Raw genomic sequence first — 27,697 nt, 5'->3', positions numbered from 1 at the left:
TTGTGGCTGCCAGAGGAGAGGCAGGTGAGGGGATGGGTGAAATACATAAAGGAGATTAAGAGTACACTTATAGTGATGAGCACCAAGTAGTGTATGGAATTATTGAATCAATATATTGTATACCTGATACTAATGTAACATTATATGTTAATTGTACTTGAGTAAAAGGAATAAAAAATAACTTCACTTGTAGTACTTCTAATTTTGGGTCATTTTAAATATTTGATAAGCCTATTTTCTATATCATCATGCAGATTATTAACAAATAAAAGTTGAGTGGACTAAGAATTTAAGAGACTTCTGTAACTCATCATGAAAACCTCCCTCCAGGTTAACAGTAATGGAGCTCAGTCCTGTTGGGTATTGTAATGGAATCTACTGAGAATCCATCTCTTCTTATGATTTCTCCATGACCATATTTCCTAATTTTATTCATAAGAATATCAGTTAGCACATTTTAAAAATGTTTTGCTGAAAGTCAGCAACATTCAATGCATTTCCCTCATTTTCCTGTCTGGTAATCCAGTCAAAACAGGAGATAACTGTTGGTTTGATATGACTTACTCTTGTTTTACCAAGCTATGAAGCTTCCTTGTCATCTTGATTTTAAAAATGAAAACCCAAACCTTTCAATAAAATGTTTTATTCCCTCACATGGGAATGTTATTGAATTACTAAGTGAATAGTCTTTGAAAATCACATTATTATTAATATTTGTCTTAAACAAACAAATGAGAACTCATACACTTATCTTGAAACTTATAGATTTGAATATTCTTAATGATTCCATAAAAATTATCTTTGACTGTTTTATTGCAGGCTCTCAGTTTCTTGTTCTATCATTTGTCTGACTGAAACTTACTGAAAACCGAGTTCATACATTCTATTCTGTAGAATCACTTTGTCTACTTAGCAGTTATCTTCAGTCAATATTAACTTTTTTTTTCCTTCCCTATTTGAGAACAATTGTGGAAACAAAGATGAATTCAGTTTTGCTCTTTCTTTTTGCCTCTCTACCACTATAACACCTTTGTCACAAGAAGGGCACCTATCTTTTGGGGTTTTTTTTTTGCCCTACTCTGAACATGACTAAATAACCATTTGGTTGACCTTAAAATTATGTACAAATTTTATGACTTTTTAGTATTACCTAATTGGCAATATTCTTACTGGCATTCTGGTGGTGCTGACAATATACTCATTCCCCCGTTAATTTACTGGAGACATAAATGTGTACATGAAAACACACACACACACACACACACACACACACACATATATGCGCATATATGCATTCATACCTACATACATTATTTTAATTAATATGATTTATAGCTTTTTATTACAACTTTTTCAGGTCTTCATAATATGCTTTCTGCATATAGGAGGGTTTTGGTATATAAATTTGGTGTATAGGTTTTATATAATTTAAACATACAACATAATATATGATCTGAATTTACTCAAAAAATAAAATTTAGAAATATCAGTTTGTAAATAATTTGGTTTCTGCCATTTTCTCAATAAAACATTGATTTGCATCCTTTGTACTTCATAAGACACAGAAAATGTTTCTAAAATCATTAATAATGAACAATGATTTGCTTTCAGTAAATAACTAATGTCATTTTGAAATGTTGCAGAAATACCTGTTGTCACTCAAATTTAAGACTCTTAGCTTCTGCATCTGTCCAATCTCTTCAGGAAGAAATTCCAGTTTATTGGAACGTAGAGACATAACTGTTACATTCTTACAGCTTCCAATCTGTGGGTAACAAAAGAAAGTAAATAAGGAAATACACAGTAAACTATTTTTGTATTAATTTTTAATATTAAAATAACTTAATTTACAGATTTCCTTATTACTTTTAAGACTCTCTTAATATGTCTACTGCTTTATATTTTATAATCACTCTTTAAAATATATGTATATATTATATATATTCCTTTAGATGTTAAGACAATATGTATCTCATCTTCTTTTGCATATTAGGAAGAATTTTCTTTATAATTTTATTGTTAGAATGCTCATTAGCTTCATTGTTTTCATTAATAACATTATTTTTACAGTACAACCAAGTGAATACAAATATATCTATGTTTCTAATAGATCACTCATTCACAAAAGATGAAATATTGTTGACATTTCCACGGCCAAGTTAGTTTTATTTTGTGTTACATACATTGTGTTACATACATTGTAATGTATGTCATGTCATGTTTATTTATAACATTGTAATGTATGTCATGTCATGTTTATTTATAACTTTTTGCTCTAAAATAATGACATATTGACTACTATTCCTTCTTTATGGAAGTGGTTAGTAGAAAATATTAAATTGAAAATATACTTTGCATTTTTTTCTTGATATTAATAAATAAAAATCCCATTTAGAAATAAAAACTAACAGAATCTTTTGGTGAATTCTAAAATAAAAATAATATTATCATGCCACATGATAGTTTAAAAAAGTTCTTTACATTAAAAGTCTTTCACTTCAGAAATGGAAATGTAATTATCTCAGAATGTCTTATTACTGTTCTCAAAAGTGAAACATTTAAATTAAATTATTTAAAATTGTATTCCTTAGCATTGATTAACTTACAATATTTTATTACTTTTCTTTGCTAGTAATGTTTAAGTCAAATGGGTTTTCTGGATCAAATATAAGAACTTAGCACTTATCATTTAAAAAAATAATTAACACATACATATGTAGATAATTCCTATACACATTGACAGCTCAACTCATGAATCTACATTGCACTTATTAAGTCTTAATCCCAAAACATATTCGTTAAAAGTTAATTAACAGAAACAAGTTTATTCCTCACTTCTCGGGGTAATTCTGGAAGGAAATTCTCATCGACTGCTAACGTTCGAAGACTATGAAGGTAGCCAATAGTAGAAGGTAAAGACTCCAGTTCATTACAGCTACAGTCAAATTCTTCCAACAAAGATAAACTGAAAAGTTAAATACATTAGTTAGATATATTAAAAGGTGAAATGGTGAAACAGCTTTTAAAAGACACATATCCAAGTTCACTGAACAAAAAAACCTTATTCATTTAGTGACAATAGTATCATATAAATTATTTTATCCTTTTAGCCAAGTGGTTCAATACCATTTAATGAGTGGTTCAATTTAGTAGAATAAATTTGGCTTATTTTTTCCATTTCTAAATTCCCCTGCCATTTAACTGAGCCACTGAAAATGATTCAAGGTTTTGTTTGTTTGTGTTAATACAACGGAAGTGTCAGTTATAGCCTAATGTTCATAATGTGTGTCCTTGGAATGGATGCATATAACTGGAATAGCAGAAGTTTGTAGAGAGCAGGTCCACAAAAGGGAGGATAAAGGGGGCAAAATATTAACAACAAATCATTGGTTAAATTTTAGGTATTTTACTAAGCATTTTAAAGATAAAAATAACTAATATTTATCTTATAACAACTCTATGACATAGTCGCTCTTTTAAAAAAATTATTTATTTATTTGAGAGAATGAGAGAGAGAACATGAGGGAAGTCAGCCGGAGAAGTAGACTCCCTGCCGAGCAGGAAGCTCGATGTGGGACTCCATCCTGGGACTTCAGGATCATGACCTGAGCCGAAGTCAGTTGCTTAACCAACTGAGCCACCCAGGCACTCAAGACAGTCACTATTTTTAAACCCATTTTTACAGATAAGGAAATTGAAGCCTACTGAGGCTAAATAACTTGCCCAAGGGCACACAAAGTAGGAAAGCTCGGACCCAAAATGCACACAGTGTGCCTCCACTGTATTTTCTTGCCTCTTAGCCAGTGCGTCTGTAGCAGAGGCTATGGATAGGGCTCATTTCAGCCAGCAGATATGTTTAGTTTGATTTACATAGAGGAGCAGATGGAGAGAACCTCAAGCAGACTCTCCACTGAGTGCAGAGCCCGATGCGGGGCACAATATTATGACCCCGAGATCATGACCTGAGCAGAAACCAAGGGTCAGATGCTTAACCATCTAAACCACCCAGGCATCCCTACATAATATTTTAAAAAGTGGTAAACTCTACATAATGACCCAGATGTTTGGTGCCTCTTGAAAGAGGGAAATCTGGTATTACCAGTCTGGTATTCTTCCATGACAAGCAACAGAAACAGAGTGATAGCTGCTGCCTTCACATCAACACAGTTCTTTAGCTGGTCACAATCCCTACTACTCCACATATGGCCAATTTTAACCCACATCTACAAACAGAAATTGTATAAATGCACATTCATGTTATCACCAGGAAACAAGACATTTCAATATCTGGTTTGAGATAGCTGGGAAAGAAAGACAGCCCGTCACTGAGGGAGCACTATCTGTAGTTAAGTTGTCATTTATATTGTTGTTAATATTATCACACTGTTATTACCATTCATATTATCGTTATTACTGTAACAGGAAGTGTGAGGATCTCGCTGTTGTAAAGGGAAGAATGAATTAGAGTTAGTAAGAGAGCTGTAGAATCAGCTTCCTTTTTTTACATCTTGGAAGTAGCTGGCTGGAATGCAATTTATTCCCATCATTTAATTAATGAGTAAACATAGAAATTAAGCATATGGGTTTTAAGTCAATCGGAACGGATTTGTGCCCCAGCTCAGTCACTTACTAAGTGTGTTATCTTGGGTATCAAACAATAAAACAATGACCACAGCTCAAAAACTGAAGCTGATTTTATTTACCTGCCAGGCAAAGGAACATACTGGGGAAGAAATTCACTGAGTAGTGCTCTGATGGGGAAAAGTCAGTGCCAAAAGGAGGGTAATCACAGTGGAATACGCCCATTAAAGATTAAACATTTGCATTATGGATTGGGTGAATGAGTTCACAAGTCTGTGTACAGTTAAGTAAATCAAGTCCCATGAACCACGGGTCAGGAAGGAATAATTTGGTAGGTCAAATCTGACCCTGACTAAGGTAACTCGTGGTTCCTGGTTTTTACCATCTTCAGCTGGTTAGAACTAGTTGCAGTGAAACATGGCATTCAGCTTTGAATAGTATCTCATAAGCAAATACTGCTTTAGTGAACAATTGTCCTTTTACATAGACAAGGCATGTAGCTTTTTCTCTGAGTCTTAGTTTCTTCACATTTGCAAAGATGATACTAATAATTCCTGCCTCATGTAGTTGCTCTGAGAATTTTATGAAATACTGTTTAAGAATTTAGTACAAGACCCGTCATAAAATACATGCTTAGGAAATATTTTCTCTTTGTATTAGTGAACCCTGATAAATTCATTTCTAAATACTTTGAGGCCCCCATACGCAGGGATGAGTATATTGCTGGATGCCAGGTATGTATGGCTCTGTGTGTGTGTGTGTGTGTGTGTGCGCGCACACACGGTGTGTTGGTGTGGGCAGAAACCAATGTATGTGCGAAACCCAGTAATAGTTTATTTCTTAGAAAAAAAGTCTAGCCCAGTGCTTCACATACATAATGCACCTAAAAAGAAAAATTTCAAATGCATGTTCAGAGGTAGAAGTCAAAGACTTAGTTCAAAAATGTAAGGAAGTTTTCTCATTTTTCCTTTCTTTTATAAAAACATTTTTAAAAATAAAAACATGTTTTGAGGTTAGTCTTGAGTCCCAGTTAAGCAGCCCTTACTTTGCATAGTTCTGATGTGAACACATTTCAGTCATCACGGTTTCATTAGATAACATTATTCCCCCATCACCAAAGCTCAAACTTCAGTATATTAACTGTGAGTAACTGCATAAAACATACACTTCGCTCTTAATTCTTGGGCCCACAAATCACTATGTAAATAACGGATACACATCATGTGATTCATCACATTCCCTCTTTCTAAGGCTGTCAGTGATTCGTCCCTAAACATCTGTCATTGGGTTCACACCACAAATAGTACATCATGTGGTTGTTTTGCCTTCTTGTCAATCAGTAGAGAGATACTATAGGTGCACTAATTTAATATTTATAGCACTATTACTGTTGGAAAATGCTCTTGGTCTCCCTAATTCTCTTGGTGATTTAAACGAAAATGTGAAAACTTAAATAACTTCATTAACCCTGCCAATGGACCAAGGAGTTATTTCAACTCTGAAGGCCTGTTAGCTTACACAGACTTTGGAATAGGCTATCAGTGCTACAGCTGGAGATCATATAATTTCTTTAGCTGAGTTGTGGAAAAAATATGACGTAAAGTGTACAAATAAAAATATGCAAGCATCATGGCAGGAAGTCCTGGCAAGTACTATGTATGCATTACAGCAGAAACTTTCACCACACCGTGCAGACAACATTGCAGGACCTACACAAACATAACTGGAGTTACAGAAGAGGCAGCTGACTGTGGGGATGCTGCCTGCCACTCTTCAAAGGACCGTACACATACTGCTGGAGGAACTTAACAGCAAGCTTGTTGACGTAAATAAGGAAAGTGGTTGTAATGAAAAGGACGAAGATGTCTTAGAGGAAGTGACGCTGGTAATAAACTTCACATTAAAGGAACTCTCAGGGATGTTTCATGACATGGAAAGCACAAAGGATAGAAGTCTGGATGCTTCTTTAAGCTTAAAAAGACAATTCACCAATGTACAGGAACGATGTTCACTCTGAGATATGATTTACATGATGAAAAGAAGGCAAGTACATTCAAAATAATCTTGATAACTTTTTTTTTACAAAAAGCCCACTTTAATTCTTGATGTTCATACTGTCTACAAAGACAGCGAACTAGACGAATATTAGTTTTACTATTTTTCCATTTCCTTATACACTTATAACCACCCCTAACAGTGTTTAATGTTTTAAAAAAGGTTTTAAAGACCTTCAGACAGAACTGTCATAGTTTTGCCTCTTTGATTTTTTTTTTTTAAAGACGATATCTATTTATTTATTTATTTATTTGACAGAGAGAGAGAGAGAGAGAGAGAAAGCACAAGCAGGGGGAGTGGAAGAGGGAAGGGGAGAGGGAGAGGGGGGATGCAGGCTCCCCGCTAAGCAGAGAGTTGACCCATGGGGGCTCTATGGCAGACGCTTAACTGACTGAGCCACCCAAGCGCCCCTCCCTCATTGCTTATTAAGACTGTTGCTTGGTTTTAGCTTGAATGGTTGTTTTCACAGTCCCTCACCTCTGTGCAAAGTGAGAATTTCCTGCATTGAAAAAGACAACGTTTTGACTGCACTATGGGCTGTCCTCAAGAATTTTACATCTGAAAGAACTGTACATCTTCGGGTTATAGAGAAAGCTATTAGATGCAAAATACACATTCTTTACTGATATCAGAAATTCAAAAGATTTAAACTCATAACATTCCAGCTGACTTTGTTAATGGCAATCTTGTTAGGAATCACTTAAAGTATTTTAATACGGGATCCTTGGCAAAAGCAGTTACATCACATTACTCAGATTATCACTGGCTTCCAAAAGATAGAGCAAAACAAGTGAAGTTAGTCACCACAGAAAGACAAGTACTGTATGATCTCACTTATATGTGGAACCTAAAACAAAACGAAACTGAGCTCATAGATACAGAGAACAGATTAGTGCTTGCCAGAAGTGGGGATAGGGAATGGGAGAAATGGGTGAAATGTGGTCAGAAGGTGCAGACTTCCATTTATAAAAAAAGTAAGTCATGTGGATATAACGTCCAGCATGGTGGCCATAGTTTGCAATACTGTATGTATTGCATATTTTAGAGTTGTTAAGAGAATGGGTCTTAGATATTCTCATCACAAGCAAAAAAATCAAACCTTTGTATGGTGATGAATGCTACCAGACTTATTGTAGTCATCATGTCACAATATACACAAATATTGAATGTATTTTTATTAAAATGCTGTATACCTGAAACTAATATGTTATGTCAGTGATATATTCATAAAAATACATTCATTTACTTTTTGCAAAAATAAGATAGGCCTAAAGGTCCTCCTTTTTTTTTTAAGAATTGTTCTCAGAAATCTATAATTGTACACATTAAAAGGAAAAACACACTGCAAAGAAAGTGTAAAATACTTTAAAACAGCACTTCCCAAACTTCAGAATGCCTGTGAATCAGCAAGAGAACTTGTTATTCATGACTATGAAAAACCATTAGATACTATTAAATGTTCTATTAACACAAATGCTAACAAACATAAAAACAAATGGATTTGGGCTTCACTTTTTTTGTTTAGTTTTAAGTCAATAGAAATAATGTAATTCAGTGGAAAATATTCAGACAAGCTTGGGTTCCAATTCTAGTGTGACCACTTAATAGCTGAGCAAATTTTGTTTATGATTAATTCTTGTTTTCCCATCTGTAAGATTGGTTGATAATGTCTAATACTGATAGTTTCAAAGAAGATTAAATGTATGCTAAGCCTATGGTATATATATATGACACTTCAATAAAATGACCTGTTCTAAGGTGGAGGTACCCTGAAAAAAAATCTTTTTTTTTTTAAAGATTTTATTTATTTATTTGAAAGAGATCACAAGTAGAGAGGCAGACAGAGAAGAGGGGGAAGCAGGCTCCCAGCTAAGCGGGGCTCCATCCCAGGACTCTGGGATCATGACCTGAGCTGAAGGCAGAGGCTTAACCCACTGAGCCACCCAGGTGCCCCTGAAAAAAAATCTTGAGTGATATTTCTGAAATACGTGAAAGTTATCCTGTGATATTCCCTTTTTTTTTTTTTTAAGATTTTATTTATTTATTTGACAGAGAGAGGTCACAAGTAGGCAGAGAGAGAGAGAGAGAGGAGGAAGCAGGCTCCCCACCAAGCAGAGAGCCCAATGCGGGACTCGATCCCAGGATCCTGGGATCATGATCTGAGGCAAAGGCAGAAGCTTATCCCACTGAGCCATCCAGGCACCCCGATATTCCCTCTTTAAAATACATTGTTTCATATAAATAAAACCTTCTAGTAGGTAAAATGTAAAACTACCTGCAATTGATTAGTAAGGCATTGGAGATGCCTTAATTTAAGATGATGTGTAGAATTTAATTGTATTTGCAAAGATTTAGTAGAAAGGGATATATAGGAATAACTTGGAGATACTGTGGGTTTGGTTCCAGACTACCAAAATAAAATTTATGTCACAATAAGGTGAGTAAATTGAAGATTTTGTTTTTTACATAATATTTTGGTACATGTAAGTTATGTTTATACTAAATTATAGTGTACTGTTAGGTGTACAATAGCACTATGTCAAAAAAATGTACATACCCTATTTATTTATTTATTTATTTATGGCTATAAAATACTAACCATCATCCGAGCTTTCAGTGAGTCATAATCCTTTTGCTGAGGGTCTTGCTTTGATGTAGATGGCAGCTGGTGTTGAACAGGGTGTGGTTGCTGAAAGTTTTGTAAAATTTCTTAAAATAAGACTACAGTGAAGTGTGCCATATCAGTTTACTCTCCCTTTCATGAACCATTTTTCCGTGACATATGATACTGTTTGATAGCAGAACTTCTTTCAAAATTGGGGTCAGTCCTCTCAAACCTTGCTGCTGCTGTATCAAATAAGTTTATGTAATATCCTTTGATGTCTTTTCAACAATCTTCACAGCATCTTCACCAGGAGTAGATTCCATCTCAAAAAATCAACCTCTTTCCTCATCCATAAAAAGCAACCCCTCATTCACTGAATGTTTTATCATGAGAATGCAACAATTCAGTCATATCTTCAGGCTCCACTTCTAATTCTCTTGTGACCTCTACTACATTTGCAGTTACTTCTCCACTGAAGTCTTGAACTCCTCAAAGTCATTCATGAGAGTTGCAATCAACTTCTTCCAAACTCCTGTTAATCTTAGTATTTTGACCTCTTCCCATGAATAACAAATGTTCTTAATGACATCTAGACCGATGAATCCTTTCCAGGAGGCTTTCAATTTACTTTTTGCAGATCTATCAGAGGCATAACTATCTATAGCAACTGTAACCTTACTAATTGTATTTCTTAAATAATAAGACTTAAAAGTGAAAAGGACTCTTGGATCCATGGGCTGCTGAATGGATGTTGTGTTAACAGGCATGAAATCATCCATCTATTGCACATCTCCATCAGGGCTCTTAGGTGAAAAGGTGCATTATCAATGAATGATCAGTAATATTTTGAAAAGAATCTTTCTTTCCAAGCAATAGGTCTTAACAGTGCTCTTAAAAGATTCAGTCAATCATTTTATGAATTGATGTGCTCTCAGCCATGTTTTGTTGTTCCATTTATAAGCACAAGCAGAGGAGATTTTAGCAAAACTCTTAAGGGTCCTAAGATTTTTGGAATGATAAATGAGCATTGGCTTCAACTTAAAATCACCAGCTGGGGGTGCCTGGGTGGTTCACTCAGTAAGCATCTAACTCTTCCGTTTGGATCAGGTCATGATCTTTTTGTTGTGGGATTGAGCCTTGCCTCAGTCTCCACACTGAGGGGGAGTCTGCTTCTCTCTCTCCTCTCTGTCTCTCCCCTCACCCTGTGTGCATGTATGTGCCTCTGCTCATGTGCTTGTGTTCTCTCTCTCAAGTACATTAATAAATCTTTAAAAAAATAAATAAAATCACAAGCTGAGTAGCCCCTAACAAGAAAGTCAGCCCATCTTTTGAAACTTTGAAGCCACACATTAACTTCTCTCTAGCTGTGAAAGTCCTAGGTGACATCTTCATCCAATAGAAGGCTGTTTCATCATTTTCACTGAAAATATGTTGTTTAGTGTAGCTGCTTTTATTAATTGTTATAGTTAGATCTTCTGGATAACTTATTGTAGCTTCTACATCAGCACTTGCTGCTTTACCTTGCATGTTTATGCTATGGAAACAGCTTCTTTCCTTAAACCTCATTTAATGACCCCGCTAGCTTCCAAGTCTTCTTCTGCACCTTCCTCATCTCTCTTAGTTTTCAAAGAATTGGAGAGATTCTTGCTCTGGTTTGGCATTGTTGGGGCAGGGAATGTTGGGGTTGGTTTGATCTTCTAACCACACTATGAAAACTTTCTACATATCAGCTATAAGACCGTTTTGTCTTCTTATCATTCATGTGTTCACTGGAGTAACAGTTGTAATTCCCTTGAAGAACTTTTCTTTTGCATTCACAACTTGACTATTCAGCACAAGATGCCTAGCTTTTGGCCTGTCTTGGATTTTGACTTGCCTTCTTTGTTAAGCTAAATCATTTCTAGCTTTTGATTTGAAGTGTGAAATGTCCAACATTTTCTTTCACTCGAATACTTAGAGATTGATGAAGGGTTAGTATTTGGCCTAACTTCAATATTATTGTGTCTCAGTAAATAGAGAAAGCTGAGGAAAGGGAGGAATATGGGCAAACAACTGGTTGGTAGAGGAGTGGGAACAAATGACATTTACAGATAAATTTGCTGTCTTGCATAGAGGCAGTTCATGGTGCTCCTAAACAGTTACGGTCATAACATCAAAGATCGCTGATCACAGATTACCATAACAAATACACTAATGATGAAAAAAATTTGAATTATTGTGAGAATTACCAAAATGAGACATAGAGTCACAAAGTGAGAAAATGTTGTTGGAAAAATGGCACTGATAATGCTGCTCATTAAAAGGTTATCACAAACCTTCAATTTGTAGAAAAACTCAATATCTGTGAGGTACAATAAAATGAGGTATGTCTATAATAACTAAAGAAAGAGATATAAAATTTGTTTGGAAAAGGCAAGTTGCTCAAATAGCTACTGCCTGAAAGCATCAGGATACCCCAGGAGTTAAGAGACCAAACTGCAGCCAGTCAGCTGGGATTAGAGTTTGGACTCGAACAATTACTAGCGGCAATATCCTTGTCAAGTTACTTAATTACTCTGTACCTTAGTTTCATCACTAGGCACAAGAGGGTGATAATGGTAGTTAACCATGTGTTACGAGGACTAAATACAGGTAAAACACTTAGAATGGGCCCATAATGAATGCTAAGTAACTTTGCAATTATCCTTATTTTCAGAGATTGTAAAATCAATTTCATTTAATGAAAGCCAAGAATCAAGTTTTAGACTCTACCCTTAATTTTGTCACTAATATTAGGTAAGTTGCTTGTGCTGCTTCTAAACAATGCAAGAAATTAACAAAATTGAAACAAATTCTTTTCTGTAATGTTTACTCAATGAAACCATTCAGTTTTTGTTCTAAATCCTACAGTCTAAGATGAATTCAGTCAAATCATGGTGGAAATTTGTTGGGAATAGTCAATCATTTAGAGGTTTTACCCATGAAACAACCATGTTGACTGATTTTGAACAGAGTTACCAACATTGTCAAGACAATATACTTTTCCTTTGACCTATTTTCCCATTCTTCCAAAGTAATTACTGATCTTCCCCTTTCTTTGGATGCTCTAGGAAGTTAATTAGGTTGATTGAAAAGAATATCTGTAATTTTTTTTATTATAGGAGAAAAATATTACCTAAATGTAAAATTCTATTCATTATTTTTTTAAAGTGAACATTTCTAAAATCTGAGTAGAAAAAGCTTTGTTCATTGCAAAAGACCGCTAAAAAAGATTCTATATGCCTCAAGATAGGATACTGATTTTTTTAACCAACCAAAATATAGAGACATTTATGTTGCATGTATAATTTGGCCACAACACACAAATGGTCACAGTCCTAAAATACTGAGGCAGGGAGTGCAGGAGAAAATAGGCAATAAAAGACAATGGCTTTTAAATGGAAATCATTGCTGGTTTTGTACCTTAACTGAAATCTTATACAATCCGTGAAGTTCCATTTGATCATTTCTCTGTACCTTTCTCAATAACTTTACTTTTTCTATAAGGATAATTCTGTCACTTTGGGAAATCCATGACAATCTTTTTCTTTTGTGTTTTAAATTCCTCTCTCTAGATCCTTAGACTTTACAACCAAATACTATGATTCTAAAGGCTTATTCTTGAGGACTCTGCCAAAAAGCTCAGAAACAGTTTCAAACAGTGCTTTTCTTGAGAGTATAATTTTATAAGTTTAAATTACGTATATCATGGACTAAATCTTTGTGTCCTACCTCCCAATTCATATGTTAAAGCCTTAACCTCCAGTATGATAGTATTTGGATAGGTAGGGGCTTTTGGGAGGTATTAGGATTAGATGAAGTCATTGGGGATAGGGCCTTTGTAATGGGATCAGTCCCTTATAAGAAGAGACACTAGAGGACTAGTCTCTCACTCCCTCTCTCTCTGTCTCTCTCTTTATACATAAAGAAAAGGTTGAGTGAGCACACTGAAAGATTAGGTAGCTGCTTGTAAGCCAAAAGCAGAGTCCTCAGAATGAAATCTACTTTGCCACCATCTTGATCTTGGACTTCCTAGCCCCCAGAACTGTGATACATAAATTTGTGCTGTTAAAGCCACCTAGTCTGTGATATTTAATTATGGCAACCTGAGAAGACTAAGATAGTATATTATTACATTTGAAAATACATATAAAACATTTTTCTTTTAAAACACTAGATGTTTATCCATATTATATTACTAATCCTCACTCAAATGAACATAAACAATAATAAATGTGTCTTTTTAATTGTTCCTATTAATGACTATTATAAGTCTCACAACAACATCTGAAGTAAATTATTATTTCCATTTTTCAGATGACAAAACTGCAGTTCTGAGATGTGAAGTGACATGTCCAAGGTCCATTAGTTAATGAGTGCAGAAGCCAGGATTGAAATCTGCCTAGTTCCAAAGCTTGCAAATATTCCCCTCTGCCATAGTGCTTAGTTACATACAATGAAGGAGATAAAACATGTTCAAGACATGACCCCAGACTTTAATGAGTCTATATTCTAGCTGGTAAGACATGGCAAAATAATGGAGAAGTTAAATGATGATACAAAAGATAAATAAGAACCTGATATAAGAAATGGAAAAATATCACAAGTTAGAATGTTCTCTAACTTATATACAGAGTTCCCAAGACTTATTTGTCCATGAAACTTATCTTTATGTCACACCTATTAAAATCTCAAGTAATAACTGTTTTGAGAAATATAATTCAGAAAATGCTGATCTAGTTTGTAGGTATACTACAACTTCTCAGTTTAGGGGAGGAAACTGCAGTGGTCTGGGTGGGCAGAAGAAAGAAGAGAGAAGAACTGAGTTGTAAAAATAGTAAACATATTTCTTGAATCCAAATCTCAGAAATATCAATAACTTTTTACTTTATCAAACTATTTTTTGAAAACATTTAGTGACTATGTAGCACTATTTATTAATACATTTAATCCTCACAACATTCTTATGAGGTCAGTATTATTATTATTACTTCCATTTTATGAGGAAGGAGCTAAGGCTCTGTTACCCAATAGCAAATCAAAGAGCCAGATTTTGGGGACGCCTGGGTGGCTCAGTTGTTAAGTGTCTGACTTCAGCTCAGGTCATGATCCCAGAGTCCTGGAATTGAGCCCCTCATCAGGATCCCTGCTCAGAAGGAAGCCTGCTTCTCCCTCCCTTGCTTCCCCTGCTTGTGCTCCCTCTCTTGCTGTGTCTCTGTGTCAAAAAAAAAAAAAAAAAAAAGAGCCAGACTTTGAACCCAGAAGGGCTGGCTCCAGAGCCAAAGCAACCAGCCACTATGGTAGACTTCCTCTCTACCGCAGCTTCATTTTGTTTGTTTTTTTTTTGTATTATTTTATTTTATCTTAGATTTTTAAAAAAATTTATTTGACAGGGAGAGGGAAAGCACAAGCAAAGGGAGCAGTGGGCAGAGGGAGAAGCAGGATCCTTGCCAAGCAGGGAGCCCAATGCAGGGCTCTATCCCAGGACCACAGGACCCCAGGATCATGACCAGAGCCGAAGGCAGTTGCTTAACTGACGGAGCCACCCAGGGGCCCCTAAAGCACCTTCATTTTAAACTAGCATTTCAGGTAATTCTGACAACAGGTTCAGGTTTGAGAAGAGAGCTAATAACTGAAAGCTGAATCTAGATAGTTCTCAATCTTTAGCATACATCAGAATCCCCTGAAGGGCTTGTTTACACAGAGCATGCCGGCCCAATGTCTAAAGTTTCTCGATTCAGTAGATCTGGCTTTGTCTCAGAATGTGCACTGCTAACTAGTTCCCTGCTGAAGCTGATGCGGCTGATCAGACAACCACATGCTGAGAACCACTGGTTTAAATGAAACTACGGAAAAACTTGAATATTGTGTAGAGGAATTTGAGTTTTACCCAGTGAAGGGTGTGTGTGTGTGTGTGTGTGTGTCTGTGTTTTGTCTTTAATTTCTTAACTAGTATAACATTTCATAATAAAAAATTCAAAAACTACAGAGAGTATATAATAAAAAGAAGTCTCTCTGTTTGTTCTGTTCACCAGCCCCCACATTTTCTTCCCTAAAGCCGTGTACATTTCTAGTTTCTTATGTATCCTTCCACGATTAGGAAACAGAGGGAAAAATGTTTTTCAGCATTCGGGTATCTAGAATAAAGTTCACTTATTTTCTTGTTATAACAGTCTAGTACCTAGACTACTGGAATTTACTATCTAGGGTATTAACATCATACAGGCTAAAGATCTGGATCAAAGAACTGGAAAATTATAGATGTAGGTAGATATTATAAATTAGGAAACTAAGCCAACAGAGAGGTTAAATAACTTGTCCAAGTTCACATAGTGAGTGGCATAGCCACGGTTCACACCTATGTTGTTTGGCTCCAAAGCCAGCGCTCCTTGCATTATCGCTCAGGAATTTGAGGCTCAAGAAGAAAAGGCTTACCCAGCTTTGCTTAGTTACTTAGATTTTCTGATTCCCAGTCCAACAGTCATTCTGTTTACTATACTCAATGAGGGAATGACTTTTTAAAATTTCCATTCAGATTTTTTAGTTTTTATTGCTTTGACCAAGGCTATGAAGCTAAGAAAGAGAAGGTTTAGTATGTATTTTGTCTTCCTGTGGAAAATCCTTTGCTTCTAGAGCAGTGGGACCCATTAAATTACCAAGTATTACAAAATGTGTGACTCAGCTACCATGTATAGTAAGAGGCATCATAGGTCAACTAACAGCTTAGCTTTGAAATCTGTTAACTTTTCTCAGCCTCAGTCTCTAACTGTTGATAGTGAGAGGGAGATAGTAATACACATAGAAGATGATTAATGGGGGCTTTAACTAAACAGGAATGTGTGTAAAGCACCAAACATGGTATTTGGCACAATGAGAAAAAAGGTTATTTATTATTTTTCATTATACATTCAATTCGTAGAGTGGCTGGAACTTCTGTGTACAAATTAAGGTTTGACAACAAAATAATTTTATGCCATTTCACACAAAAGTCATGGAATCTACTTCAACTGTGAAAAATGTTCAAAAATTAATCCTAGCAGTTTTTAATATTGGACTACTAAAAATGACCTAAGATAATTCAAACATTGAAACGTTCTAAGTGCAGAATGAGAATATAACTACAGCAGGTCATAACATATCTAGGATTTTGATGTCCAGAGTTCTAGGTAGTCTGTTTCTATCTATATTATTCTACCCTTTATGAGTAGAATAAATGTAGACTATTCTACTCTTTGCGAGTAGAGTACTTTTTGCATGTGACTTGGGGTGCCATTAAATAAGATCATAATCAAATTTTACCTTTAGGACTTGCACTAAACCTCTGATCTATCAATTTTGAATTCTCTAAGAAAAACAAAGCTATCATGGCTATTGTTGTTATTTTTATTTCATACAAATTGCTTATTAAGGTATTCTATAAAATGTTAGATATTTAGTTTATTTTATGCCATACGTGCAAATACAAAACATTTGTATTCAGGTGTTACCTTGAAGTAAGAATGTAAGTTAGACAATGCTCTCATAATTTTACTATATAAAACATGATGTGATATAGAACAGATATCTTCAAAATTGGTTGGTCTTAGGACCCATTTGCTCTCTTAAAAATCATTGGTAACTCAAAGAACATGTGTTTATTTTTTTTTATATCTATTGGTATCACTATATTATAGATTAAAACAGGAGTTTTAAAAAATAATTAGTATCTATTAAATAATAATAGTAAACCTTTAACATGTTAATTAATGTATCTTTATTCCAAGTAACTATATTTTTTCTAAAAAACATTTAATGAAAAAGGTGACACTTTTATTTTTGTATATGTCTTGTATATTTGGCTTAATGGATGGTACTAGATCTCTTCTCTGCTTATGTATTCGATCTGTTGTGACATATTGTTCTGACTGAATTATATATAACAATATCCAGCCTCACACAGATTTGTAGTTGAAAAAAGAAGGAATTTTTCAACAGTCTTTTTGGATAATTGTGATTTTTTTTCTTTGATACTATACCAAAACTCAACAACCACCAGTTTTTTAGGGGATAACTGCAATGTAGAATCTGAAATTATACCAATGAGTTTTCTTATTCTTCATACCAATACATTAAAATCAACCGGTCTATTTTGCATTTTGAATGGGTCTTTTACTCATGTCTGATTTTGTAATTCATGCATTTGTCATTTGGAAATACCTCTTCACTGAGTTATACAGATTTTCAAGATGTTCACACATTTCATAGCACAATATCAACAAATTACATTAATTTATATCACACTAGTCTTATCAGAAAAGCTTGTAAGTATTGGGAAGCTGTCAGGCTCACAGTGGCAGATAGGAATTTTCCAAAATTCCAATTTTTGCTTGATAGCTCAAATTTTACTGTGAGTGACAAATACTATCAGTTGTTCTTGAAGAGACAAGCTCACTTAGTTCATTTTCGACAAAATGTCTGCCCCAAACACAAGTTTAAATAACCAGTTTGCGGGGTGCCTGGGTGGCTCAGTGGGTTAAAGCCTCTGCCTTCAGCTCAGGTCATGATCCCAGGGTCCTGGGATCAAGCCCTGCATCAGGCTCTCTGCTCAGTGGGGAGCCTGCTTCCTCCTCTCTCTGACTGCCTCTCTGCCTACTTGTAATCTCTGTCTGTCAAATAAATAAATAAAATCTTTTAAAAAAAATAAAAAAAAAATAAATAAACAGTTTGTCAGTCATTCTTCTTAAAGACTATTTTTTTTTTTTTTTTTTTTTTTTTAGAGCTGTCTTAGGATCACAGTAAAATGAGAAGAAGGTACAGAGATTGCCCATACAATTCCCACTGGCTTCTTTCTTTCTTTCTGTTTGTTTGTTTGTTTATTTTTTTTCACCAGTTTTTGTTTTGTTTTGTTTTAGTTCATTCCTCTAACACTCCTCTTTCATTTTTCCTGAAACAATAATCAAAGGAAGGTAATGGCACTTAAAGAAATCTAAAAACATGAGCTTTATAATAAGATTCTTAACCTTTATCCCTGCAAGCCAGTAATCAACCTAATCAACCTTGAATTGAATAAGCCCATTTATCTTTGATGAATCATTTTCATACTTTTAAAGGCAAATAACTTTATTTTTTAGAAATAACATTTACAGTACTATTTTATAGTACTACTACTATAAATAACAATTACTAAATATAATATATAAATCACTTATGGTATAATGATAACATATTATAAACTATAGAGCTTTATACAAACTGATTTGACTTCACAAGACATGTTCAAGTGAATTTTGAGTTGCTACTCAGTCAAAAACATCAAATTAATAGTATCTGGAAAATTACAGGCAATAACATAATTAATGATCTGGGTAATCCCTTTACTTATGAAAGAGTCATAGCTATTTCTCATGATATTATATAGTGTCAATGCAATGTTCAGATATAAAACTAAATTAAGATAGGAAATGTTTTGAAGTACAAAGATTCAGCATATCCTTTTGTTTCTGGCTAAGAGGGGCTGACTGGTATGAAACTTTGGCACTTACTTTCCGATTGTGTTGGGTAGTATCGTAAGTTGATTGTCATCTACTTTTAGAGTTGTTAATTTTTTCAACAGTCCTAAAACAGAGAAGAAGCTTTATTAATACACAAGAACAGATCTCTGACAGGAAATACAATAAGAAAGAAAAGAATCACTTGTGATGACCATTTATTATGCCAACTGGCTACACTCTGCTTATATAAACTTACAGCTATATTTGTGTGTAGTCTAATCTTGACTTTCCAGTTTTAAAAACTTCACTTGCATCAGTGGGAGTTCAGGTTCATCAATGCAGACAAATAAACACAACATAGGGCTCCACAGAAACCGAAGACAGCAACACTACCACATTTCCCATATCTAGCATACCACAAATGGACCAGATGAAAATTTTTGAGCCAGCTGTGATTTAATATTTAATTAACTCCTAAGATAATAACTAACATCCCTGTTGTGATACAAATTAAAAACAAATCTGAAGTAAGCCTAATATCAACGAATGGGTACTGAAATATTGCGATGCAGCGGTTATAATTATGTACTTGGAAAATTACAACATATGACCTCATACTCTTTGCTACCATAAATCCTAGAGTTGGATCCGCAGAAATCACAAAAACTTGCAATTTTAATATACAGAACAGAACTGGCCAAGAATCGAAGTTTCAACTATTTATATTTCACTGTCAGATTTACGCCTCCCATACCCTTCCGACTGCTCTATTCCCAGGGTTTTAATGAGTAATAGCCACAGAGTAATTGAAGACAGCTTCCTTTACCCAGCCACGATGTAGCATCAGTCTGGCTTAAATAGCCAAGGCCCAAGGGCAAAGCGTGGTTAATTTTTGTTTTGCATTGGAAAATATGCTATATACTGTAGGTTACTTTTTTTGCAGAAAACTTGTGTTCATGGATAGAGTGGGTTCCATGGTCAAATGTGTTTGGGAAAAGCTAAATTAAACAACATTAAACATATTTCTTTAATGAAGCTTTTCTAGGACATTTTAATATATTAATGTAGCAATGTGACTTTCCGAAGTTATTGCGGAATGCCTGTGAGTGTGCGGCATACCTTGTACAGCTAGTGTTTCGTGAATATGCTTTGAGAAGCACTGCCATGGACCACGCCCACCCACCTCACGTATTCTGAAGATTTCTTAAAGCCATAGAGTAAGTCAGAATAGATCTGAAATAAAAAGTGATTATTGCACTTTAAATTTCAGTATGCTCAGTTACATATTCTGTAGAAGCACTCAGAATCTCTGCTCTAGTGGGGAGAAAGGTTCTCACTGACAGACTGCTGTGAGAAAATATCTACAAAATATTGGAGCTTAATACATCAGCTTGTGCCCTCAGGATACACTGCTGAAAACAGCAGCACCTGGGAAAGAGGACAATTCTCACCGGGGTCATTTATCTCTGAAGTTTGCTCCCCCACTGCCATATTCATTTATGTTTCAAGGGTGATTGAATCACTTCAGCTTCACTGGTACGTATGTAAGAAATATCAACCTTGGAAATAGAAAAGAGCTTGTTCGTCAATTGTGGCAAGAAAAACGGGGTGATGGATTAGAGCTAAATTTTTTATGACTTGGTAGCCCTTATCAAGCTACTGCACCTGCCCACCAGTGAAGCTAGAGGAGGTTTGGCAGTCTCAGTGTCACCTGACTGGGGCATAGCAGGTTTCAGGTGGGGTCACAGATCACTGCGCTAGTACCATGAAACTGAGTTGCTAGGTAGCCTTTAAGAGAATCACAGCACCAAAGTCTGAAAGTAGTGGTGAAAAATCTTGAGGCATGTTAGGGACAAAAACCAAAAGGTTGATGCAACAGGGCTTTCTGAAGAATGGAGTCGTGGCTCTGTCACCCCCTGGAAGCTTTTGCAGCTTTACAGGTGGAAGCAAGTTGGTTCTCTCTGCTTAGCTCCATGTCTGTGGATTTAAAGGAAGCTTGCTCAGTTGTTGTTCACATATTCCATCCAAGGGAACGCTCTTTGAAGAGATTGTGCAGCTTCTATAGGAATATGGTTGTTCTTGGTGCAGAAATAGGGCATCAACCTTATCTTCATTGCTCATGACTTCTTCCAGCAGATAATTCCTTTACTGCATTTCTATACCATATCTTTTTGGACTTTCCTCTTCTACCCCAACAGGAATCAAAGATATTCTATTCTCTTCCTTCCCTCTATTTGTGTCCTTCCCTAACTCCCTACCTCTTTATTCTATACTCCCAACTAAGGAGTATTGAAGGGAAAGAAAAATGAGGCCTTTTACTATGATCTTTAGCTACTTATATGAAAATATATAATAAGCAGCTATGTATTAAACATTAATATGATTTGTTATAGAAAATAGCTAGTATTTTCATGTTATTTACACACATGTAATAGAATTCTGAAAGCCAAATACCTGTGCAGTCATGAAATTTAAGATTATAATAATCATTATATTATTATAATAGATGCCATGAGCACTTACTATGTGCCAGGTACTATTCTAAGCTGTTTTACATATATGAATTCATTTATTGCTGAAAATAACCCCATGATGCAGGTACTACTACTGCCCTACTTAATAGATGAAGAAACTGAGCACAGAGAAATTAAGTAGCTGGTCTAAGGTCTCAAAGCTAGCAAGGTAGAAAAGCCAGAATTTGAACACAGGTAACTTGACTACAAAACCTGTGTTCTTAACCACAAAATGAGTAAGGTAAAGTATTTTAGAAAGTTAAAAAAAAAAAAATATATATATATATATATATATATATATATATACACATAAATTAAAGCTCTATCTAGAAAAGGAAAAGAGCCCCTGTCATATTCCTTGGAACCAGACAAGGAAAGGGACTCAGCACACAGGTTTTGTGGAGTGTATTACTCTATTCAAATACCTCGTAGCTGCAGAAGGACTAAAAGAGATGTAAAGGAAGTAAAGATTTTAATTTTAGTTGCTATTTTCCTTAATTGATACTAAGAAATTTCCTATCTTTTGTTTTCTTAAATGTTGGTGGTCCAATAATGTCCAAATAAAGAAGATAAGATGCAATTTCCCATCCAATCAGAATCAATGAATTATTTTAGGGCCTTAGAACACAGCTCTCAGTCTCTTATCCCAGATCTTTCTCTTGACCAAGAGGGGAATTTTTGGAGTAAAGTCAACCATTCTACATGTATAATCAGGGATTCGGGAAGCTCTGCAGATGCATAAATGTAATTTTCAATGAAAGGTCAACAGGGCCCAAAGGTAGAGTCTGAGGCTGAATAAGTTGTTATAACAAAGTTACTTTCCTCATTTGAGAGCCATTCAGATTCTTAGTGAAGGTGTTAAATACATAGTATGCCTATCTATCCTAGTCTTCTTTATGCCAGCCAAATACCTAATCTAATGTTTTCTATCACTCATCCATGCTGTCTTCCCCAGAGCAGAAGGCTAATTTCTTAGTCTGCTTCCTTAAAGGAAGATATTTTAAACAAATAATTATATCATCTTTTATTTTACTATGGGCCATTTTCATTTCCAGGATTTCAAATTGTTTTTTTTTTTTTTTTTAATAACCACCTATTCTTAGTCATAGTTCTTGTTTTTTGTTTTTTACTAACATATAATGTATTATTAGCCCCACAGGTACAGGTCTGTGAATCGTCAAGCTTACACACTTCACAGCAATCACCATAGCACATAACTTCCCCAAAGTCCATAACCCGTAGTTCTTGTTTTTCTTTTATAAGTTACTATTTTTAGGACCATTATTGTAACTTTTGTCTATTTGAGGATCTACATATACTTAAAAATCATTTTTTTTTTTATAATGCTTGAAGACTTTCGTTTTTTTCCTGGGTAAATTTTCCTATTTGAGTTTTTTGTTGTTGTTGCAACATTAGTTTTCCTTTGAGATTTCTGTTTGCATGCTCATTTGTGAGGGTGACACTCCTTATCTGTGCTCACCCCTCCCTGTCTGGCAGTTGTGTGGTCACCTACCGCTGACACCAGGTTTCTGGAGTTCAGAACCAGGTCTCATATTAGCAACACGGCACTCTCATCCCATGTGGGTAGTGCAGATCTGATCCGGCCACAATAGCTGGGACTTTCCACAGTTTTCAGCAGTGAATCTGTATCTGTTCTCATCAGTGTCAGCTCCACATACTAGTTGTAGATTGTTTTAGGCGCTCTTCACAGAAAAGGAGCTGCTGCCTCAGTTTCCTGTGCATTTGGATTCTGCTGCTATGCTTAAGGTACTCCCCGCCCCCTGCATAAATGGAACTCACAACACCACTGCTGTTGTGGTCTGGAGCCCGTCAGGTGTGGGGTCATTGCTCGATTTCCATTCTAGCTCAGGTTCGTGTAGATGTTTATTTTTTTTAAGCATGGCTAAATTATTTTATTTGCTGAATATTTAAGGAACCCTTATTATAAACTAGACACAGTTCTTGGTACTGAGGAGGCAGGAAGGAACAAAAATACGTTCTTCAGGGGCGCCTGGGTGGCTCAGTGGGTTAAGCCGCTGCCTTCGGCTCGGGTCATGATCTCAGGGTCCTGGGATCGAGTCCCGCGTCGGGCTCTCTGCTCGGCAGGGAGCCTGCTTCACCCTCTCTCTCTCTGCCTGCCTCTCTGCCTACTTGTGATCTCTCTCTGTCAAATAAATAAATAAAATCTTAAAAAAAATAAAAAAAAATACGTTCTTCAAATATAAATCATTTTTCTATTCTCATTATGTCTTTGAAGAGATATGGAGTGGTGATTGAGTGGGAGTTCAAGGCCGGTAATTTGAGTGGTTATCTTGGCCAGAGAAGGTCACCTCTGTCTTCTTAATCCAAGGATGCACTTTTAACCATTATACTTCCTCACTTTCTATGACATAAAAGAGTATTTTCTAAACTCATCTGATTATAAGTTTCATCAAAGATTTTAATAAAAACAAATCAGAGGGCCTATCACAAACGTACTGAATCAGAATTTTCAGAGAAAGAAACTGGAAATGTGTATGTGTTCAATAAAGCTCTCAGGTAAGTGCTACAATGGAATGAGCTGGAAAAATACTGTTATAAACTATGTGGTTACATAAAAAAATTATCAATTAGAAAGAAAAAAAGCCTAGCCTGCTTTGTTATAACTAGTATTTTCTATCAGCAATGAAGAATGATGAAAGTGGAGACAATAAAGTATTGAAAAAAATTTGAAATACTGCCTTGTTTTCTTGCTTCCTTTCAATCAGAGTACCTAGGTTGTAACTTAATTTTCAGAGGCTTTAATAAGTTCCAGAATATATGACACATTGAATTCAAAGAGTGTTAAAAGCTAATTTCTGAAGTTAAATAATTGGCTGATTACCCTCCTGAGTCCTCTCATAAATAATAGTAAGATGTCCATACAAAAAGATTTGCTCATTATTAAATTAGAAGGGGTCTTTAGTTATTTTACTCATATAAAAATTTGTAACAAAAATGGATTGTGTGCTTGACATATATAACACAAATTCTCTACTGTCATGAATCTTAACAGCATATAAAAGACAATGTATCTGTTTTAATAATAGAATCACAAAGAGATTTTATATTTATTATACAGCTTTATGTTATTTCTAGATTACAACAGTATTATGATAGTATTGAAAATAGTGTATGGCAACACTCTGTGGATAGAAGCTAATTCTATGGTGATAAAAGGAGACATACATGGTTATTAAATTACTCTAAATCTAAGAAATACACTTTTTACAATAACATTTTACAACTTAAAAGATCTGAATTTTAAAAATATGTTAATTTGGTAAGATCGTTTTAATGAGAGAGCCTTCTTGAATTTGACAACAAGTGTTACCATTTCATTTCAAAATATTGGTAAAATACTATTATTACATCTTGAATAATGAACTTGATAATTTATTAATATCAGTCAGGCTAACAGTATATTCTCTATATCTACTAATAAACTAGGACTATGACAAAAAAAGCAAATGATATATTTTATATAAACATTCATCACATAATAGAATATTCTCACCTATAGAGTCAGGCAATTGTTGCAACATATTGGATGACAGTAAAAGGTCCTCAAGGGCTTCACATCCAGAAATGTCCATGTCAACCGTTTCTATTCTGTTTTTTGACATATCCAGGTATACCAACATCTTTAACTTCCCTATAGACTTGATAACATTGCATAAACTCAGGATTAGTTGAGAAACTTTCATAAGACACTTAAAAGTTATTAAAAAACACAACACTGTAAAATTAATTTTAAAAGCAACTACAACAAGCATTGGCAAGAACATGGAGAAATTGCAATCCTCATACACTGCTAGCAGGAATTCAAATTGTACAGCCACTTTGAAAAACAGTTTGCTAGTACCTCTAAACGTTAAGCAGAGAGTTACCATATGACTGAGAAATCCCTCGGCATATCCTTAAGAACACATTATATGTTCACACAAAAATGTAAATGTTCGAAGCGGAATTATTCACAACAGCCAAAATATGGAAACAACCAAAATGCCTATCGATTGGAATGGATAAACAGAATGTGGTAGATCTACATGTTGTAATATTATTTTGCAATAAATGCAAATATATGCTACAAAATGGATGAGCCTTGAAAACATAGTGGTGAAAGATGCCAATAGCAAAAACACCTGTTGTGTGATTCTATGTACATGAAATGTCCAGAATAGGCAAATCTATAGAGTAAGAAAGTAGATCAGGGTTGCTGGACATTGTGGGGAAGGGGACATGGAAGTGACTGTCAATGGCTTCAGGGTTTCTTCTGGAGATAATGGAAATGTTCTATGATAAGACTGTGGTGATGGATAGACAACCATGTTAGTACACTAAAAGCCACTGAACTGTATGTTTTAAATGGGTGAATTCTGTGGTATCTCAACACAATAATCTCAAAGTTGCAGAAGAATAAATAAATAAATAAAGATAGATTACTACCAAAACAACATACGTTGACATGTTGATTCTTACAATTTCAAACGCATAAGAAAGGTTTTAAATCATGATTTGGACTTTATCCTACTAAAGAGATTCAATATTTTGTTCATTCACCAGTTCTTTTTGAGGGTCTACTATGTGTCAGGGCTTGTGTTACACAGGGTTTGTGTTACACATGGAGAACAATCATGAATAAGTCAACTAAGTATGAGAAGAGATTTGTGATACAGACAAAGTATCCTACGGAGCTCATAGTAGTGAAGGAAACTGTCAAATAAACAAATAAGTATAATACCCTATAATATATAAAAGAAAACAAAGCATGTGGAGAATGCCATCGACACACAGGGCTGCAAAATGCCTGTGAGAAAAATCTTGTCGGGCGGTGCCTGGGTGGCTCAGTAGGTTAAAGCCTCTGCCTTTGGCTCAGGTCATGATCCCAGCGTCCTGGAATCCAGCCCCGCATCGGGCTCTCTGCTCAGCGGGGAGCCTGCTTCCTCCTCTCTCTCTGCCTGCCTCTGTGCCTACTTGTGATCTCTGTGTCAAATAAATAAATAAAATCTTAAAAAAAAAGAAAAAAGAAAAATCTTGTCAAGAAAAGGAGAACCTGAGGTGCCTGGGTAGCTCAGTCAGTTAAGCTGCTGTCTTTGGCTCAGTTCATGGTCCCAGGGTCCTGGGATCTAGGCCCACATTGGGCTCCCTGCTCAGGGGAGAGCCTGCTTTTCCCTCTCTCTCTGCCTGCTGCTCTGCCTACTTGTGTGTGCTCTCTCTTTCTCTCTCTCTCTCTCTCTCTGCCCCCCTTCAAATAACTATTTAACTAAATATCTAAAAAAAAAAAAAAATGAAAGAAAGAAAAAAAAAGGGGAACCTATACCTGGAAGAGAAAACAACATGTAAGTTCACAGCCAATGTGAAAAATCATGGCATGTTTGATGAAGAGTGGGAAATTCAATTTGTAGGACTATAAGAAGCTAGGCATTAAATGTCCTTACATGTTATGTAAGAAGATGTCAATTCTACCGTACAGGCAAGGAAAGCTGTTCAAGGTTTTTAAGATGGAGAATGACACAATCAGATTTGTGCTCTAAAATATCAACATCAGGAAACTGTGGAAGAAAGATTCTTTTTGGGAGTGGCAGAGATCCATCACAAGGATCCGGAAACGTGTAGCTACGGACATGAGAAGGACCTGAACTAAGGCAGCAGAAATGAGAATGAAAAGGGGACGGGCTCAAGAAAAATTTAGAAGTGGGGGAAATTGATGAGCAACCAATTACTGAGGACAGGGAGGAACAAACTCATATGGTACGATAACAGGAGTTAATAGGGGCTGCTTAGCTGGGACAGGAGTCAGAACAAGATGAAAGTCCTCATTTTCATTCTCTTTCAGGGCATGTTTTGCAAACAAATGCCCTACACATATCCGTGTTCACCGGGTTATCTGTTCATCTAATCTACCCGTGTACGCTTTAATATATTGTGTCTAATTATTTGACAATATAAATAAATAAACTTACTACACACACAACCACAACCTTTGCACTGTGCTAAGCACTTTATATATATTATTTGATTTAAGACTTCATATCCTTGCTACTCAGAATGTGTTTTGCAGACCAGCGGCGTTGGCACTACCTACAAGCCTGCCAGGAATGCAGAATCTCAGACCTGTTCCAGACCTACTGAATCAGAGTCTGTACTTCTACACACATTATAGCTTAGTAATTAAGAAATGGCACACACGTTCCCTGGGAAACAGAGACAAAGAGAAGCTTATGAGAGAGTGCTCTTAGGATCAATGCCCGTGAAAGACAGAGGGAAGAAAGGAAGCACAACTGGCCAGATGAAGAAACTGAGATGATGTCTTGAGAAGTCTGCAGCTGGCCCTTTAAGACTCACGAAATTGGGATTGCCTTGCAGTTGTCCTGAGCAAAGGTGAGGAGCCCGACCTTTTATCACTGGTCATTGGGTGGAAGTCTTAGGGAATA

At 35.5% G+C, this 27,697-nt stretch overlaps 1 protein-coding gene across 5 annotated transcripts in view; it reads right to left on the bottom strand.

Annotated features, from left to right (window-relative positions):
* The window catches only part of LRRC7 (leucine rich repeat containing 7), a 547,026-nt gene that overhangs the window by 112,220 nt on the left and 407,109 nt on the right, over positions 1-27,697 (bottom strand). For all 5 annotated transcript variants that reach the window (XM_032870083.1, XM_032870080.1, XM_032870084.1 and 2 more), the window contains exons 10-13: positions 24,778-24,922; positions 18,781-18,853; positions 2,836-2,965; positions 1,650-1,765 (exon numbers count right to left, since the gene is read on the bottom strand). In XM_032870083.1, coding sequence (XP_032725974.1) covers positions 1,650-1,765; positions 2,836-2,965; positions 18,781-18,853; positions 24,778-24,922 — 464 coding nt within the window. The remainder of the gene's footprint in view (positions 1-1,649; positions 1,766-2,835; positions 2,966-18,780; positions 18,854-24,777; positions 24,923-27,697) is intronic.

The sequence above is a fragment of the Lontra canadensis genome, unplaced genomic scaffold (assembly GCF_010015895.1).
Source record: "Lontra canadensis isolate GAN:19392208 unplaced genomic scaffold, GSC_riverotter_1.0 scaffold40, whole genome shotgun sequence".
In the NCBI taxonomy this organism is placed as follows: domain Eukaryota; kingdom Metazoa; phylum Chordata; class Mammalia; order Carnivora; family Mustelidae; genus Lontra; species Lontra canadensis.
This window is presented reverse-complemented; position numbering and strand designations above follow the sequence as displayed.